The 15,631-nt window shown below is 46.1% G+C and overlaps 2 protein-coding genes across 2 annotated transcripts in view; one reads left to right on the plus strand and one right to left on the minus strand.

The window, feature by feature from the left end:
- Positions 1–15,631, plus strand: part of LOC142571411 (phospholipid-transporting ATPase ABCA3-like) — a 252,417-nt gene that overhangs the window by 58,402 nt on the left and 178,384 nt on the right. The window lies entirely within an intron of this gene.
- The window catches only part of LOC142571412 (sodium-coupled monocarboxylate transporter 1-like), a 68,234-nt gene that overhangs the window by 3,524 nt on the left and 49,079 nt on the right, over positions 1–15,631 (minus strand). The window contains exons 8-15 of the mRNA XM_075679741.1: positions 13,363–13,492; positions 12,902–12,990; positions 9,548–9,663; positions 9,339–9,406; positions 8,068–8,154; positions 7,126–7,316; positions 4,346–4,446; positions 2,870–2,982 (exon numbers count right to left, since the gene is read on the minus strand). Coding sequence (XP_075535856.1) covers positions 2,870–2,982; positions 4,346–4,446; positions 7,126–7,316; positions 8,068–8,154; positions 9,339–9,406; positions 9,548–9,663; positions 12,902–12,990; positions 13,363–13,492 — 895 coding nt within the window. The remainder of the gene's footprint in view (positions 1–2,869; positions 2,983–4,345; positions 4,447–7,125; positions 7,317–8,067; positions 8,155–9,338; positions 9,407–9,547; positions 9,664–12,901; positions 12,991–13,362; positions 13,493–15,631) is intronic.

The raw sequence follows: 15,631 nt of genomic DNA on the forward strand, positions 1-15,631 counted from the left end.
ACACACACACACACACACACACACACACACACACACACACACACACACACACACACACACACACACACACACACACACACACACACACACACACACACACACACACACACACACACACACACACACACGCACAGACGCGCACAGACGCGCACACACCCACACCCACACACACACACACACACACACACACACACACACACACACACACACACACACACACACACACACACACAGGGTTGCGGGATAGATGTCCGGCCGCGACGACTCACTTTGTGTGTGGGGGGGGGGGGGTAAAATGCAAGAACGCTTGTTTGGCAAGCTTCCGGTGAACGTTGAACCAAAGGGGGACAAAATTAATCCGGGGATCTCCCCTAGAGAGTGCGCCACTGATCCACGCACACACACAGTATCCAGAAATCGTTACAGTCGCGTAACACATTTCATCGCCGCTTCTAGCGCCCTCGATCTGTGCGCGCTTCTCCTGCTTTCCGCCGCCTCCTGCAGACTCGCACAATTGCACGGACGCGTGCACATGCTGCCGTACCGTTGACGGTACGGCAGCACGCGTACGGTACGGCAGTACCATATTTCAGTGCGACAGGTATACGCTAGCAGAAGGCCGCAGCACGGTGTGGACAATTCAGCTTATTAACTGTTGAAAATTAGAAATTATGGGGTTTTACGTGCCAAAACCACTTTCTGGTTGTGAGGCACGCCGTAGTGGAGGACTCCGGAAATTTCGACCACCTGGGGTTCTTTGTCATCATCATCATCATCATGGTTACGCCCACTGCAGGGAAAAGGCCTCTCATTCCTCTAGGGTTCTTTAACGTGCGCCTAAATCTAAGTACACGGGTGTTTTCGCATTTCGCCCCCATCGAAATGCGGCCGCCGTGGTCGGGATTCGGTTCCGCGACCTCGTGCTCAGCAGCCCAACACTGTTCGAAATGAAGCATAGTCATTAAATTACGGTGCTTGAACTTGCGTCTGATTCCTTAGGCCTACCATCTTGTCTCTCACGAGTGATTTCCCTGTGTATAGGGTGTGTGAAAGGAAAATGCAATATTAGATGCCACTTAGTACGGATGAGTAACCCTGAGTTGAGCAGAAGACGTCGAGACCGAAAAATGGGGATGGCACGGGCTCCTTATAACGCAGCGTGCCAATTCAGGGATCTACAAGCTCCTTCTCGAACGACAGACGAAATGTTTGACGTGCGTGCTCGAGGAATTCCCTTTATGTCAAATGGATATGTAGGGAATGAGCAAGCTTTCTTCATTACGGCTTGCAACCATGACTGAAAGGAATAGCTATACTTGGCTTCAAGAGCACAAAAAGTGCGCCTCGGTAAGTAACGCTTGAAAAAAAAAATCTGCGACGATTACGACACTTCCTAATGCAAAATTCCAGCGCAGCTTTATACGCATTTTGATTGCGCGATACATTGGCTGGCGAGGACAATCTGTCTCGTGCGGCACGTTGCAAACGGTCGAAGTGTTGCGCGAATGCCTCGCTAATCTGGAGATCGCGAGAGCCACCGCGTGGGTGACGCGCGGGCTCGATTCACAGGAGCCGCCGCCGACGGACCACCCAGACGATGCTGCGCGCTACTCTGGCGCCATCTCATAAGCATCATCATCATAAGCATAAGCATCATCACCGCGCTACGCTTTTCTGCTCACCCTTTCGCCATACCCTTCTCCGCTTCTTTCTGCCTCATGGTTCCGCTGTATCCTCCTCTCCGCTTTCCTCCTCCCCGTCTTTCATGTCCCGCGGCGCTTTCACCCTTACTTCTTTCATCCTACGTTCTTTCATCTTTCGCTCGGCTACGCCGCGGGTCAACGCTAACGCTCGCCGCAGAAACGGGCACCTAAGCGCTGTACTCTAAAAAAATCCGCCTCCAGTCCAGCGTGTTAAAGTGCATGTAGAGCGAAGCTGTTGCTGGCGTTAGATAAGCACGACCGACGTTAGACGATGTTAGAGAAGCACCAGCCCCACAACCGACGTACGTCGCGCGCGAACGTACGCTTGCGGAAGTGCAGCTCACGTGCTCATTCCCCTAGACCCTCCGCCAAGCGCGAGTGCCTCATTTATTTAAATCAATTTTTTTTCAAAGTAAGTTGCCTCAGAGAATTCTTAAAGTAAGACTTTAACATAAGCTGCAGACGAGATAGCATCGGATTCTAATTCGAATGTACGATAATAACGGCATCATCACGTGACTATATCGCCTGTTGACGTAATCTGACGACGTCATGTGATACCTCTTGGAGAAACAGTACTGTGCCCTGCCCGCTTTTTTTGCACTGTCTCCGGGATCGGCCCATAGTGTTGTGTGAGTGAGAGCCTCGCACGCGGACATGAAAAATCCCGACCAAGTAAAGGCGAACAGCTTAGCTGTAATAAGGAATACGAAACGTTTCTCTCTGTTTCTCGGCCGGTTGTTTTCACTGCACGTATTGCTACACTTTGGAACGACGTGCTGCTGTGCAAAGAGCTGAAAAGCGATATTTCGGCTACGAAAAAAAAACAAAAAACAAAACATGCTTCAGCTTGGTGCATCACAAATAAAAGAACACGAGAGAACTTGCTTTCCGTTTTCGTCACAGGTAATGTGTGAAAGATGAGCTGTACAGAAAGCTGGAAGGTGAACGTCCTGCTACACAAAACACATAGAACGCAACAGTGAATTTCTTGTCCTATGGGTAATTTTCGTGACGCATTTCTGGAGAACTGCCGTGGTGTACTCGGGTGTGTTTTTAGACTGCTTTCGTTTTAGGCAGTAGTCTTCTCGCCCAGCTGTCACGTTGTAACGGTATCGCGGCACCACTGCATAGTTATCTCTCTCGAGTTTCATCTTTGAACTCACCACGCTCTTCACCATGAATTTGTCGTGAAGGGAGGACGGCAGCATCACACCGCAGAGGAAGTTGTAGATTGGGTGGATCGTCCGCGGGTTCACCTTGCTCGGTTTCGTGTATCCTGGAAGCAGGTAATACCACATTAAGTTGTTCCTTGGTGCGTTATATAACGCAAGTAAGAATACAGTGCGATAAGCTAATGGCTGTTATGCAACAGATATTCACTGATTGAGAAAGACATCGCGAACCATATGATCACCACGCACACCTACATTTCTTATGTGTGTTTTATATGCTTGATTTACATCCATAGGTACTTGCATATCTGTATTTTATATTTTATTGTGCTATGTTCTTTTTTATTAAGGCGAACGCATTAGATGACTCACGGGTCGGAAATTTGACCGTCTAGAAAATTCAATGGCACAAAAGTTGGCGGTCGAACCCTTGACCTTTGGCGGAATTACGGCAAATTTAATTAAGGCCGACTTTCTTTGGACCCCAACCTTTGTTGTGTGTAGAACACGCGACCTTTGATGTTAAGGTGAAGTTAATTAACGTGCCATCATGCCACGTGGTATCATGGTGCCACCAACAAAGGTCGTGGGTGCGAGTGCCTTAATTAACTCGACCTTAATTAAGATAGAGTTATCTAAGGCACTCGAACCCACGAACTTCGGCGTTAATTAGGGCGAAGTTCAATGATACACAGTTAATTAAGGTCGAGTTAATTAGGGCACCCGAAGCCACTAGCTTTGGTGGGAGAAAACAATAGGAAGTCACTACACATTCGAATGAGAATGCCTAGTAATTTAATGACTGACTCGTGAGCGCGCAGGCTTTCGCCTTCATCCTCTCTTGAGCGCCCCCTTTGTCCTGTTGTACTTCACTCTCTCACCGTCTGTGTACGCTGTTAACCCTTTGACATACTCTTTGGCGTATGCTAAAGTGACTGCCAACATATTTGTGTATACTTGTGCTTAACTTCTATTTTTATTTTGATTTTATATATTTTGTTTCCCCATTTAACTTTAACAGGAGGTCCCAATAGTCGTTGACAACGCAACTTCCTTTTGCACTCTCTATTTGTCAAAACCTGTAACCATTATGTGAAGCAATGAAATTAAATTAAAAGAAAAAAAAAAGATGTTTAATGCATGAAATCTTCTCCTAAACTCATGCCATGCTATCGAGCAGAATGCACTTACGCGCTTCTACAACGAACGCCTGTACTACGAAATGACCTGCGCAATGGCGAAATAATTCTGAGCCGTTATATCGTGAGCTCTGTGGAGCGCGACCGTTACAGTGTAGTGACCTGTGTAGCAAAATGATTTTGGCTGTCCCAAGCCCTTCGTTTTAAAAACCTTCGACTACGTTTGCGTCTGTTAGACCACTTAAAACAGGGTTGGAAGGCAGTCCGTGTTTATGGGGTGAGAACTAAAGAGCGACATTATTTATCTTTTTGCTGCACGTATACGTACCTGTTAACAGGCTCACGATGAGTCCAATGACGACGACTAAGACGCACCCGATCATGCTGTACCAGACATACGATATCCGATAGATGAAGAGGATGTCCTTGCTGAAACAAAGAGGCACACGAATAAATATAGTTGTCTGCAGTGTTTTAGACGCATCGGAAACAATGTTTACGAAATACAGTTGCTGCAGCCTTCAATAAGCGTTCAGCTGGCTGTTATGCTTTTATTATGTTTACATATGCTGCCGTCTCCGTACGATAATGATGATGATGATGATTCTAGTGGCCACAGCTAGGATATGCAGCATCTATATGGTCCCTATATCAAAACTACTTAATAAACTTGCTAGAAACCGTACGAAATAGAGCCACTCGCTTTATTACACGTAACTACAGTCCCCGTTCGAGAGTACCACAGATCAAACTTGATATCTCTCTTGAACCATTATAGATTTGTCGTTCAATGGCTCTTTTATGCTTATTTCATAAATATCGCCACTGCATCAGGCAATTTGCGTTACCTCTCGAAGCGCCGTCACGCATTTTGTGCCGTTTACATAATCAGTACAGCATGAAGCGCGTACACGGAAGAACACAAGCCTTCAATTCATCAGCCCTTCACCTGCCATCGTTCTTTGGAATGATCTTCCCGATAATATTGCATCCATATGCAACCATCAATCATACGATGATCAGCTGCGCGATTACTTTCAATTGACATCGTGACGTTACACCTTCTGTTGTATAAAATATCGCACTTTATGGCTATTGTGTTTTTGTAAACCCCTGCTTTATTTTTTAAATTCTTTTTTTCTTGAGTCATGTGTCAGACATTTGTGCTGTACTTATATACTTCAATTATCTTGTGCACTTTGCTCTTATGTTTGTTGCTGCTTTTTAGTACTAGCCCTGTGCAATGCTTTCCCTTTTCCTTTTTTGACCTGCACACTTCGCACTTATAATATCCTTGTTCGTCTCCCTTACTCAATGGCCTCTGGGCCCCCTTGTAGGGTATTATAAATAAATAAATTGGTACACGGGTCAGGTGTGGTATAAGAGCGCCAAGGCCACGTCTCAATGCGAGCAGCAGCAGGGTGGGCCAGTATAAAAACTTGCTCATAGAAAAGCCCGTTTGCTGAATCTAATATGTAATAAGTACTCGGAAATGTTTCTTTGGCATTACTTCCATCTTGCAATTTTTCTGTATGTTATTACTTCGTTGGGCTATTATTTTTCGTAATTGTAGGGTACCAGACAGTTCTGCATCGCCACCTATATGAAAGGTCACAGAGCGCGCTCCGTAATCACGAGGCATGCTGTGGTAGCCGCTCGATGCTTCGTTTATCTTGGATTTTAATTGATTACATTTAACAAGGGACGAGGTACTTGCACAACAGATCGCACGGAAAGAGTAGGGCGCGCGACTAAACCACGGTGCCGTCAACTATTCTTGCAACGAGCCACTAAGCGCGGAGCGTTAATGAACAAAATTCCCCAGATAAAGTGGCTTGCAATCGTCCGAAAAATTAAATGCACGTGACCCGTCGTTTATGTACTCACGTAAGCTGGATGTTCTGCATGGACTAGCATGAATTATAATGCGTTGCCTACTGATATTAACACCGTGCTTGAATTGGTCACGTGTTGCTGATGAGCAATGCACTGACTATGCGCTTCAAGTTTGTCTGCTCAAGGGCACAGCTAGGGTCACTATGAGGTCAAGGCCTCGCATCTCGCAGCATCGTGCACTGTTTAAAGAAATAAACAAGTGTTTTTTTATTAGCGTTAATATCGTTTTTAAGAACTGAATTTGGCAGATCGCACGTTTTAATCTATGAGCCGAATTTGTCAAAGAAACGGGCGTTACTTGCACAATAATGTGAAGTGCACATTTGACCTTAACAGTATTTCACTAATCAACTTTATAACTATTTACTTTAGAGCGCATGTTGTAACTTAAGAATTGAAGCCAGTGAGTTCTCAAGGCACATGCACATGAAATCAATTTTGAAACTAGCTCCAGTTTGGAGACAAGCACCGTCAAACCTGTGGTAACATGTATTGCTGTACCACTTACTTTCTTTTTATCAAAATGCCTTTTTATGCACTGCAGGGCAATATTATGGTGGAGATCGATGAATTTAGTCCTACAATTTCGGAACACATGTCTCGAAAGCTCTGTAATCCTCAGAATTCGTTCCAAGATTACGCGCCTTTGGAAATTACCGGCTACAAATCGTAAGTTGCAATACTACGTACCATAAAGTAGTTGGAAAGTTATTTAGTGAAATTGTGTTAGTAGCATTTCGACTTCTTGATCAAGTAATGTCCGTTTGAGCCAGTGATTCATGCTCAAGGATAAGAATTGTGTTTTCCGCCACAGGCGATTCGCACGCCTCATGCGTGATACGTGCCATGCTCTTTTAACTTGATACATATCCCATGACACACCCTTTATAGCAGCATGTGTTGACAAGAAATGAGAGCTTATTTAGGCCCAGTTTATCCGGTCATGTCTTCTGTAACGCAACACGACGGACGTTAAGTTAGTCTAATATGGTGAACATCGAGGAAAAGGAACCATAACTGGAAGCGTAGAACCATCGAATCGAGGGAGGAGGTTTGGAAACTCAATATAAAGTTGAAACTATTTATGCAAGAAAGCAGAAACTAGAAAGAATTGTCAGCAACATTATTTTTCTCCCATACTCTTGCGTTCATTCAGCTTGGGGAGACAATGCAGACAATGTGAAATAGTGGAGTGCCGCGCAAGAGGCTCACTTGGCGTCAGCAATGTCGACAGGCCTGGGGTAGGTGATGTTGTTAACGTCCTGTCCCGTGGCGTTCAGGTAATCGCCGATGCATCCGAGCACCGAGACCGGGGCCTTGCGCACCGCTGGCTTCGTGGCGAACGCGCCGAAGCCGATCCAGAAACAAGCCGCCAGGGAGGTGATGGTGCCTACTCCGGCGCCCTGTACGTGCCAGAAAGGCGGCATCAGAGCTGCTCTCTTGCAGTTTGTTAGCAGCCGTTTGCTGCACGTGTAACAAGCATCTCTAGACATCAGTATATTCTAACTTTGCTGGGAGTTATGTAAGAGTGGATTGTCACGTGTATTACTGTGAAATGTATATTCTTGTAGCTAGCGTCTTTTGCTGGTTGGCACGCTTAGATATATGACTTGCTAGCTCATGTTAAGCCAGATAAGGCTCCCGACGAACAACCGATACGTAAAACAGCAGGCGATATAAGTACAAAAGGAGAGGCGAAGTACGGCAGTTAACTAGGTGAACAGATCGAGAAAGCTCGTTCAGAATGTTTAGTTTTCTATTCTGCCCCCAGGTTAATTCCGCGTTCACTCCAGAAAAATAAATTACACTTTAGGGTATTACGTGCCAAAACTACCATAAATAATTATGAGGCACGCCGTACGGGGGTACACCGAATGAATTTTGACCATCTGGAGTTCTTTAACGAGCACCTAAACCTCATTACACCAGCGTTTTTGCATTTCGCCCCATCGAATTGCGGCCACCACGGCCAGGATCGAATCCGCGACCTCGAACTGAGCAGTGCAACAACATAGCCATTAAGCTACCGCGGCTGGTACAGCACAAAACCAGACACTGTTTAGTTCCTTCAGAAGAGCGTGCATGTTGTTTATTGTTGGTTATTCTTTTTGAAGGCCCTCTGTGACAGCAGGACAATAGACAGTGTATACTCACAATGCTGTTGGCGCAGGGGAAGAAGATCCCTAGCGTAAAGACACCCAGAAGCGGCCCACCGACAATTCCGAAGATGGAGAGTGCAGCCTGAAATGCAGAGTTCATTGGTCTATATCCCATGTGTTCTTTACAAAGAATCGAAATGAACACAGCCGGCCGAGAGAGGTTCACGGCCCGGAACTTTGGCATCACTGCACATGCGCAGACGGGTTGCAACTATTGACGCGCTCGAGCCCGCCTACCGTACTACAAGCAGATCTGCGCTCTCCTACTGACAAGCTGCAAGCAGAGCGTGGTCTCGCTCTGCACGATGCGGCGGCGACACTGTTAGTTTCGGTGCAGGCAAATGTGGAGCAAGAACTTGGACTAGAGCAATCGATGGCATCCAGCTGGATGCAGCTTTTTCAGGTTGTGACAACATGCGTCACTGAGGCGTACTCCACCTTTTCTTCAACACTGGAACCTTAGGACGCCCGTTCATTTCTGGTACCAGTACAGCCGTACTGTCTGTCCGTCACTCTGTAGACCATGAGCATTGGTCACGTTCAACTGCGATTACCAGCGAATAAATAAGTGTAACAATGTATGGTTTATTGAGTCGGGGGGTTTTAAATCCAAAGGCAACATTGGGACTTCGAGGGACGCCGTAGTATTGGGCTCCATATTAATTTTGCTCACCTGGTGTTCTTTAACGTATGCACCTACGCCAAAGTACACGAGCGTGCTTGCATTACGTCCCCTTCAAGATGTGGCCACCGCGAATCGAATCCGCGACCCCGTGCTGAGCCACAATATGCCATAGCCACTGAGTAACCAGGGCGGGCTGTAACAGTGTGTGAATTTGAGGACACTACACAGGACGACGAAGAAGTCCGCCTTTCCAGTGGCTGCCCACACAAAACTCAGCAAAGATCAGAAATGCGAGTTACACGCCTGCCTCTAACCTCCGTCCTTCCCATTCTGCTTCAAGCGCCTTCGTGTAGTGCGGCGGGCAAATCTCGCAAGGGACAAACTCACTCTTTCCACAGAATTGCAGTTCCGAGAGCGCCACAGCAGTTTCACATATATTTGTCTGCGTGGTATGCGGACTTTCCCAACGTGTAGTAATAATGCAGCACGAGAAAACTGAAAACGCTATCGCTGTTCGCTAACAAGTTATCGCGAACTACCCGAGCCGCAGCTACTGTGTCACGTGGCGATCATAGCTAATAAGCTTGATGCCATATCCGCTTGTCTGAATGCAGCGTATTGAGAATCTTCGCATTGCTTACTTGAAGAACGTTGCCCATCATTTGGGCTCCGTAGACGAGAGCGATGGCGACCAAGCCGAACGACAGGGCTGACAAGAAAAAAAAACGATACAATCAACTATATTTAAATCTGTGCAGTCACGTCGATTCGCGGCAGAAGCAAGGTGGTCATATAATAATCGCATCAAAATGACGCCACCAGTCTTGGCAAGTATACTTTTGAAACGTACCGATCATTTTGGTGAGATTCGTAGCGTAGCGGTCGCTCATGTCCTTCTTGATATACCTCTTGATGATGTCTTCGAGTGTGACGGCAGCCAGGGAGTTCACGCCGGATGAAACCGTGCTGCAATGAGTGAAACACAGCTAAAGTAATCTGGCATTAAAGCACAAGAGTAGCAAGCCGAACAGGTAACCGCACTAATATGGCTGCACGTGTCCATTTGCAGAGAACAAGTTACTTCATGTAGGGAGTGTTACACGTCTAAGTGTATCCCGAGTTGCTCTTGCGGAAACCCATATAACGCTGAAAAAAATAAAGAAGCTGAAGAGACAGATATATATATATATATATATATATATATATATATATATATATATATATAGAGAGAGAGAGAGAGAGAGAGAGAGAGTTGCAGTCCAAACTCCCTTCTCCGGACTTCCTTGACGCATTTGGATAGTCATGCCGCCAGTCGTCGCTTTTAGTAACAACTGAACGTTAGCACTGCTCTTGTGTCACATGTATAACGCCCCGAAACGTCTTTATTTGCGTTTGTCTTTTCTTTCGTTTCCATTTCGGCCATTTCTTCTAAATTGACAGAGTCACAAATGAAACTGGTTTTGCCGTGCTGCACTTTTTTTTAAATACTTAAAGCGTTCCTTCGCCCTCCAGCATCATTGGAATGAAGCAGGCGAGAGCTGGATGCCGCTCGCTCGACGCCCCCTCGAGTGCGCCGCGACACTGCGGCGTTTTCTTTTTCCTCTTTCACTTTCTCCTCTCAAGTCCAACGAACAACATAGTGAAAGAATCGAAAGAGCAGGACTCGAGAAATATGTCACGGTGGGGATGTAATGCCAATTCCATTGAAAACCTCACTCAATTTAGCAGGCTTGGCACTCCCATATTGACCGCGTTCGTTCTTAAAATATACATATTTTTAAACATTGACGTATAACCTTCGTATACACTTCGGCAGCAGCAGAGGCATCTCGACACTGTCGTAATACATCGCCTCGTGTTAACTGCAGCTCATAGCTTGCCGGCATTCAAGCCCATAAAACTGCCTGAAAACGCCCCCAACGCCACCAAACACCACCATCTCTTGCGTCACGGCAACGTCACATCCGCTACAGAAAGCCTTGCTCCGTAAACGCCTGCATCGTTGGACAGGCACCATTCTGGCGGCAGCATGCGCAGAAGGATAAAGTCATAACACATCGCCTTGTGTATGCTGCAGGTTAGAATGGTTAGAATGCTTTGTTTCTCTCAAGCATCGAGGCGAAATTTTGTTCTTGCTGCCTAGACTGCTGCCAATTTTATGCACCTTGTATCACAACCTTGTATCACCTTGTATGCACCTTTTATGCACAAGTATCATAGGCGTTTCGCGAAGAACTTCGAAAAAAAAAACGACAAGAACGAATGACATCATATTCAAGTGGCAGCGCACGATAAGGACAAAAATTAGATAATTTATTACTGTAGTCTTGACTTCCTAAATGATGAGCTCGACAAAGTTAAATACTAACGCTCTCAGCTAACGAAAGAAAGGAAAGAGCTGAGAGCAGCGATCTCAAGGCTAGGTGAGCAATATGAAATGTTGGAATCTAAAGTCTCTCTACTTCAGAATCACATGACTACGTCGGAGAATTCTCCAGGAACCAGAATCCCAAGATAAAGCGAATACCGAAGTCGCAGGATGATATCTTTCCTGAAACACTTGAGCAGAATGATGGAGCTTTGAACGAGGACAATTCAGATGTATACATTCGAACATGACATCGCGTCCAAGAACCCTAATTCCACACAAAACGTTGCGCAATTGTCAATATCAGCTTTTCGCTTGGTTTGCATTTCTCACCTTTGAATTTTGTACACTCTTGTACCATTGTACACGCTTGCATATGAGCACAAACCCTTGTAAGGTTTTAATAATATAGCAACAGCGTCGACCGCACGGCATGTCAGCGCCTGATACCTTTACCTCATACAGGCGAGAAGCGGCGAGCGCGACGACAGTATGCGCAAGCGCACAAAGCACTCTCCGGTGCGAGCATCGTCTGCTACGCTGTTTGCATCAGGAGGATACACGCCCTGCAATGACTAACAAAGCAGTCGCGTAGGCGAAAAGCCGGTTTGTGAGAATGTTTGTTAAGACGTTTCGTATGCGATGCGCTTTACACTTATATGTCTTTTCTACCCGTAATACTCGCACCCGCACGTGTGCAAAAAAGAAATAATAAAAAGGGAGCTTGCGAACATATGTGAGGTATTGGCATTAGAAAGTTCACCGACGATTACGACTTCCTGATACGAAATGTGAGCGCAGTTCTATACGCGTTTTCATTTCGCGAAATATTGGCTGGCGCGGACAATCTGTCTCGTGCGGTACGTTGAAAACGAAGCGAAGTCTGGCGCGACTGCCTCGCTAATCTGGAGATCGCAAGAGACAGCGCGTGGGCGACACGTGGGCGCGATTCACAGCAGTTGCCGCAGACTGACCTCCCAGACTATGCGCGCTATACTTTGGCGCCATCTTGTAGCCATCGTCGCCGCACTACGCTTTTCTTCTCGCGTCTTTCGTCCCCCGCTGCGCTCTGCGTGTGCTCTTTCATCTTTTCCTGTGCTCGTTCGCTCTGTTACGCCGACGTCGACGCTCGTCGTAGGAACGGGTGCCTACGAGCTGCGCTTCAAGGAAAAGTCATCATTGCAGACACCTGTGGCCGCGTGACTCGGCTATTTGTGGTGATGCGAGATGGGGCATCATGGATACAAAGGAATTAACAAAACTTGTTGCTGAGCTAGTTGGTTCATGATTTAAAAACAAAGGTTAAAGGACAAAGCAGACGAGGTCGAAGTGAGACACAACGGGCGCCACATATATGGCGTTCGTATGTGTCGTTTGTGTCTCACTTCGTCCTCGTCTGCTTAGCGCCGTAACCTTTGTTTTTAAGATACAAAGGAATATCGTGTGCACTGTTTAAGCGAACAGCGTAACACGCGACATTCGCGTCGGAAATCGCTTTGCGCGTTTGCGCATAGTGTCGCCGATCTGACCGCTTCTAGCCCTAGTAAACCGGTGACAGGCAGTGCGATCTGCAGTGCGTCTGAATGTCACCGATCTGTATGTCAGTCCTGCAGTCGACGCTTGCGTGATATAATTTTTTTTTTAATTCCGAGGGTGTAGTGCATATTGATAAGCACCTTTGTCCATTTGTTAAAGCGACTGCTCGGTTTGGCTATGCATGCCTATAGCGCTAAAGAAAGCGAGAAAGCTGACGTTTTGTCTAAACAAATGGTGGCAAGAATGGGCACCCAGTTTTACACCATATGTGAATTGCTATAAGTATACGTTAAAGCCTACCTCAGAGCGCCGCTGAATATGCCGGAGACAAATAGGCCAGGGATTCCATGGAGGCTTCCGAGGATGTCCATGACGTATAGAGGAAGTAGCTAGAGCAAACATTGAAGTATGAGTTGTTATTGCGTCAAGTGCAAATACAGAGTTGATTAATGCGACTTTGTTAATTTGCCAACGTCACACTGCGATTTGTCGTGCAAGACCGCTTCTTCAAACAATCCAGCATATAGCGCTGAAGTGCTAATTCTGCCACAGAATATTATTTTAAAAAATCTGTTTCCACTAAAAAGGTTCACCTAGCATATTTCTCAGTCCAGAGAAAAAATACAATTTATGATAGGTAAAAATAAACTAGCATACAAATTGAAAACAAATAAGAAAGATACCTATATAAATATATGTACATCCTTTCTTCAGTACCGTATCTCCTCTTTTACCAGCAATCATAAAGGCTTACAACTTACTTGGTCAGGGGCTGTCGCCTTCTTGGTCAGCAGCGGGTCGCAGTCTTGATACCGTGCGTACATGACGAGGCCGGCTAGAGCGCAGATCAACATCAAAAACGCCAGTCCAGGAAGGTTGATCCAGATGGCGCTGCAGCAAAAAAAGCACCGTGTTATACATGCCAGGTGCACATGTGCATGGTCGCTTCTATACATCAGTTCAATTTAGCCCCTAATCTCTATATCTGCATGGCCAGAATAAAAATTAGCTTTGTCTGAGAAGTAGCTATTGTTGGATCTCACATCGTTTTTCCTGGCCTATTTCTGCTAAACTCCATCTCACAAATACTCTGCAGCACTGCCGAAGGTACGAGGCATACACAGGCAATATTATTGTGCAGCGGTATATAGTTCGGGGCGTAACTGACTGATTATTCGCCGCACTAGAGAGCTTAATTTTTGTTCGCTGCGTGACACGCCAAAGCGATATGTGACATGTTATGGCGCTTGCGTATGCACGTCGTATACCGCGAATCGTCGTGGCAGTTACAGCCGGTAACGGTAATAGCCGCATTAACCGCCATCACTGTATAGTAACATGACTGATTACATACAGCGCCGACCACCCGCTTTGAGCAGAACGTTACCTATAGAGAAAGGGGTCAGGCAAGGAGACACAATCTCTACAATGCTGCTCATTACATGCTTGGAAGAAGCATTCAAGTTATTAAACTGCAAATGCTTAGGAGTGATAATCACTGGCGAACATCCCAACGAACTTTTTGTTTGCAGGTGACATTGTCCTGTTCAGCAACACTGGAGACGAGTTACCACAAATGATTCAGGACCTTAACAGAGGAGGTGTAAGAGTGGGGCGGAAGATTAATATGCAGAAGACCAAGATAACGATCAATAGTGATCAATAGCCTGGTAAAGGAACAAGAGTTCAGGTTTGCCAGTCAACCTGTAGAGTCCGTGAAGGAGTACGTTTACCTAGGTCAATCACTCATAGGGGACGCTGATCATGAGAAGGAAGCTTACAGAAGAATAAAAATGGGCTGAAGTACATACGGCAGACATTGTCAGATGCTAACTGGAAGCTTACCATTATCATTGAAAAGAAACGTTTACAATCAGTGCATCCTACCGGTGCTAACATATGGGCCACAAACTTGGAGGTTCACAAAGGAACTCGAGAACAAGCTAAGCGATGACAAAAAGAACAAAAACAAAAAGATGGAACGAGAACAGAGCAAAAACGAGAACAAAAAGCGATGGAACGAAGAATGCTAGGCGCAACATTAGGAGACAGGAAGAGAGCGGTGTGGATCAGAGAGCAAACGGGGTTAACCGATAATGTAACTGATATTAATAGAAAAAAATGGAGCTAGGCAGGCCATGTATTGCGTAGGGAAGATATAGATAACCGGCGGACCAATAGTGTTACAGAATGTGTGCCAAAAGAAGAAAAGCGCAGTAGAGGACGACAGGAGACTAGGTGGTGCGAAGAAATTAGGAAATTTGCGGGTGCTAGTTGATGATGATGATGATGATGATGATGATGATGACGACGACGACGACGACGACTCGCTCTCCACCCTGTCAGCAAGAAACAACTTGCAAAATCCGTCATTGCTAAGTCTCATCTCACGATAAGGTCAAAGCATTAGGTATGTTTTGTAGTAATTATTGAGATGAGCTGTTTGTTTTCGCGCTGCTAGAACTATACAGACATGGCTCCAAGCCGTAAAACTGGTTCGTTTTCTAGTTAGCAGATGGAGCCACATCATTAGCGCTGGTGATGCGTTGGCGATGCGGAACGCTCTAACGGCCTAATTTTTCACTGCATCATTAATTTACTACCCTGCTCTAGCATGCGAGCAAACGCCAAGCAGACGCCGAACAGATGCTATGCCGCAGGTAATTTATGAGGGCGTTCGCCCTTACTACTTGCCAAAGAGGCTGCAAGGTAACTGCAGGAAAAGCGCATAGGTGAAGCGAAGCGCCGCGGTCGCATGCATGCAAACAAAGCTCATGGTTATGACGTCAAGACATTTTTGCGCCAATCCACCAAGCATGGAACATGTATTGACAGGATGACAAGCAGGTACTGAGCAAACGACGCAGCGCAGATGAGCTCATCTCGAGGTGCATTCAGCCTTCGTATTGGTTAGCAATTCCTGTAGCTTCCCCAGTGCTGCAAAAAACTACTGAGATAGAGTAGAGTTGCTTCTACATGCGTCCATGCTACACGGTGGATGCTTGTGCATTCGTGCATAGGTCAATGTGC

Source organism: Dermacentor variabilis, chromosome 2 (assembly GCF_050947875.1).
Source record: "Dermacentor variabilis isolate Ectoservices chromosome 2, ASM5094787v1, whole genome shotgun sequence".
NCBI lineage: Eukaryota > Metazoa > Arthropoda > Arachnida > Ixodida > Ixodidae > Dermacentor > Dermacentor variabilis.